At 40.2% G+C, this 4,245-nt stretch overlaps 1 protein-coding gene across 1 annotated transcript; it reads left to right on the forward strand.

The window, feature by feature from the left end:
* The first annotated feature begins 1,264 nt into the window (after positions 1 to 1,264).
* On the forward strand, positions 1,265 to 1,975 carry LOC127105511 (uncharacterized). Its single transcript, XM_051042705.1, has one exon. It carries the CDS (start codon positions 1,265 to 1,267, stop codon positions 1,973 to 1,975), a length of 711 nt encoding a protein of 236 aa, XP_050898662.1.
* Positions 1,976 to 4,245: the final 2,270 nt, after the last annotated feature.

A 4,245-nucleotide genomic window follows, 5' to 3' on the forward strand; every position in this document is an offset into this window, starting at 1 on the left:
TGATGTGTTTTCTTGGTCATACCAACACATGCCAGGGTTGGACACCGATATTGTGGAGCATCGTTTACCGTTGAGGCCAGAGTGTCCACCGATCAAGCAAAAGTTAAGAAGAACTCGGCCGGACATGGCGATCAAAATCAAAGAGGAAGTGCAAAAGAAGATTGATGCAAGTTTCCTTGTCACATCAGAGTATCCATAGTGGTTGGCCAACATTGTGCCAGTTCCCAAGAAGGACGGAAAGGTTCGCATGTGCGTTGACTATAGAGATCTAAATAAAGCTAGTCCTAAGGATGACTTTCCTCTGCCACACATTGACATGTTGGTCGATAGCACCGCCAAGTTCAAGGTCTTCTCTTTCATGGATGGATTTTCCTATTACAATCAAATCAAAATGGTGCCCGAAGATATGGAAAAAGCAACTTTTATTACACCTTGGGGCACATTTTGCTACAAAGTAATGCCTTTCGGCTTGAAGAATGCTGGTGCCACCTATCAGCGAGCTATGACTACTCTTTTTCATGACATGATGCATAAAGAGATTGAAGTCTATGTAGATGATATGATAGCAAAATCCAAGACTGAGGAAGATCATGTTGAGTATCTTTTGAAACTGTTTCAGCATTTGAGAAAATACAAACTCCGCTTGAACCCAAACAAATGCACTTTTGGGGTTCGATCAGGAAAGCTTTTAGGCTTCATCGTCAGTCAAAAGGGTATTGAAGTTGATCCCGACAAGGTTAAAGCCATTCAGGAAATGCCAGCACCTCAAACAGAAAAGCAGGTGAGGGGATTCCTTGGACGTTTGAACTACATTTCGAGGTTCATATCTCATATGACTGCTACTTGTGCTCCCATTTTTAAGCTCCTCCGAAAGGATCAGGGTTGTGTTTGGACGGATGATTGTCAAAAAGCCTTCGACAGTATCAAAAAGTATTTGCTAGAACCTCCTATCTTGTCCCCTCCAGTTGAGGGAAAACCATTGATTATGTATCTGACTGTACTAGAAAAATCTATGGGATGTGTCTTGGGTTAACACGATGAAACAGGAAGAAAAGAGTATGTCATCTATTATTTGAGCAAGAAATTCACTGACTGCGAGTCCCAATATTCCATGCTAGAGAAAACTTGTTGTGCTCTGGCTTGGGCTGCCAAGCATCTCCGTCAATATATGATGAATCACACAACTTGGTTGATATCCAAGATGGATCCGATTAAGTATATCTTTCAAAAACCTGCATTGACCGGAAGAATTGCTCGTTGGTAGATGCTCTTGTCCGAATATGACATTGAGTATCACACCCTGAAAGCTATCAAAGGAAGTTTCTTGGCCGATCATTTAGCTCATCAGCCAATCGATGATTATGAGTCTATAAATTTTGAATTTCCAGATGAAGATGTGATGTACTTAAAAGCCAAAGATTGCAATGAACCACTGCCAAATGAAGGGCCAGAGCCAGGTTCTCAATGGGGTTTAATATTTGACGGAGCAGTTAATGCTTATGGTAATGGTATTGGGGCAGTAATCATCACTCCTTATGGCTCATATATCCCTTTTACTGCAAGATTAACATTCAAGTGCAGGAACAACATGGCGGAATACGAAGCCTGCATCATGGGTCTAGAAGAAGCCATTGATCTTAGAATAAAAAATCTCGATGTTTATGGAGACTCGGTTCTAGTTAGCAATCAAATTAAAGGAGAATGGGAAACTCGTCAACCCGGCCTAATCCCATACACAGACTATGCAAGGAGGTTATCTACCTTATTCAAAAATATTGAATTTCATCACATCCCTCGTAAGGAAAATCAGATGGCAGATGCCTTGGCAACTTTGGCTTCCATGATCATTGTGAATCGTTGGAATGATGTGCCTAAGATCGATGTTATGCATCTTGATAGACCTACTCATGTATTTGCAATGGAAGAAGTCTCTAATGACAAGCCATGGTACCACGACATCAAGTGTTATCTCTAGAGTCAAGAATACCCACCTGGGGAATCAAACAAAGATAAGAAGACCTTGAGAAGACTGGCTAATAACTTCTTTCTGAACGAAAACGTGCTATACAAGAGAAACTTTGACATGGTTCTGCTCAGATGCGTGGATAGACACGAAGCAGGCCTATTGATGTAAGAAGTTCATGAAGGTTCCTTTGGTACTCATTCCAACGGACATGCAATGGCTAAAAAAATGTTAAGAGTGGGTTATTATTGGATGACAATGGAAGCTGACTGTTGCAAGTATGTGAAGAAGTGTCACAAATGCCAGATTTATGCTGACAAGATACATGTACCTCCGACTCTGCTCAACGTTCTTTCTTATCCATGGCCTTTCTCTATGTGGGGTATCGACATGATTGGTATGATTGAGCCCAAAGCTTCCAACGGACATCGTTTCATTCTGGTGGCTATTGATTATTTCACAAAATGGGTTGAAGCGGCCTCATATGCCAATGTGACCAAGCAGGTGGTGGTTAGATTTATCAAGAATCAACTTATTTGCCGTTATGGTGTGCCAAGCAGAATCATCACTGATAATGTTTCAAACCTGAACAATAAAATGATGAAGGAAATGTGTGAAGAGTTCAAGATTGAACATCATAATTCCTCTCCCTACAGACCTAAGATGAACGGTGTTGTTGGAGCTGTCAACAAGAACATCAAAAAGATCATTCAGAAGATGGTAGTGACTTATAAGGACTGGCATGAGATGCTCCCTTTTGCTCTGCATGGATATCGTACGTCCGTCCGTACTTCAACAGGGGCAACCCCATTTTCTCTTGTCTATGGCATGGAACCAGTGCTCCCAATAGAAGTAGAGATCCCGTCAATGCATGTCTTGATGGAAGCTAAGTTATCAGAAGCTGAATGGTGTCAAAGCAGGTATGACCAACTGAATTTGATTGAAGAAAAGAGAATGACGACTTTATGCCATGATCAGTTAAATCAGCAGAGAATGAAGAAAGAATTCGACAAGAAGGTCCGACCTCGCGTATTCAGAGAAGGTGACTTTGTGCTTAAAAAGATTCAATCTTTCATATCTGATTCTAGGGGCAAGTGGACTCCTAATTATGATGGCCCATATGTTGTCAAGAAAGCCTTCTCCGGGGGGGCCTAGATTCTTACAAATATGGATGGTGAGGAGCTCCCACGTCCTGTGAATACTGACGCAATCAAGAAATACTTCTTCTAGAAAAAATAAAAGAATAGCTCGCTAAGTCGAAAACTCAAAAGGGCGGTTTAGGCAAAAATGAGCATCTCGGTGGACTGAAAACCCGAAAGGGCGGTCCAGGCAAAAATTAGAGACATAAACAGAAAATGATTATCCTGGTAGATTGAAAACCTGAAAAGGCAATCTAGGAAAAACAAAGGATTATGGCAAGTAACTGCATCAGATCAGATTGGATCACTTGAAGAAACGTCTGCCTGCCAAAGCTCTCAACTGGCTCTTATCAGATGCCCAAATACATCTGGAATTCAAATTTGTTAAGGAGAATAGTTTCATTGTATTTTAATGTAGCCTTTTCCCATATTACCATTTTTCTAACTTTGTAAATATCCATGGGATCACGCCATTTGCGGATCACCATCCTATCAATAAAATTCGAGACTTATCCATTTATTGGCAATCCTTATTTTATTTCTGCTCCGCAAAAATATCATTTTTATTTTGATAAAAATTCTTGAAACGAATATTTGAAAAAAAAAATTGTTTTTTTTCAAAATAAAATTTTGTTTTGATTTGTGAATGCAAAAAAAGAACGTTCATAGTTAAATCCCCAAGCGGCGAGTAAGTTGTGAAATGTTAGATGTTGGAACTCAATGTTCCCCAGCAAAGTGTTAAGCCTGGATTTTCTATCAAACTTTAAAATAAATAGTCAAGCTTTTTCAGCGATCTTCATTATCCCCGGTGGAAGATGCAAATTTTGATGATGTCTCCGGAAGAATCATTTTGAAGGTTTTCCTGACCAATCTACACCTGTCCTTGGTAGAGTCTACATGTTTTTTTCCTTAAGTGAAGTCTTCTTCTCCAGGGAAATTGGAACCCTACAACAAGATCTTTGCTCCATCAAAGGTTCGCATTTCATCCCCAAACGAAGCATCTTCCTCTCCCTAGAGAGAATTGGACCTCGTGATGAGACTTTTTACTTTGATGACCTTTAACTTATCTCTAATGATGTTTTCCACCTTAATGAGATTAGCCAAGCTCATGTTGAGCTATGAAACATATTATGTCCCCAACGT

This window comes from Lathyrus oleraceus, chromosome 1 (genome assembly GCF_024323335.1).
Source record: "Lathyrus oleraceus cultivar Zhongwan6 chromosome 1, CAAS_Psat_ZW6_1.0, whole genome shotgun sequence".
NCBI lineage: Eukaryota > Viridiplantae > Streptophyta > Magnoliopsida > Fabales > Fabaceae > Lathyrus > Lathyrus oleraceus.

Excerpts from the sequence above, each read along its gene's own strand:
- LOC127105511 (XM_051042705.1), top strand. The coding sequence starts at position 1,265 with ATGCTCTTGTCCGAATATGACATTGAGTATCACACCCTGAAAGCTATC.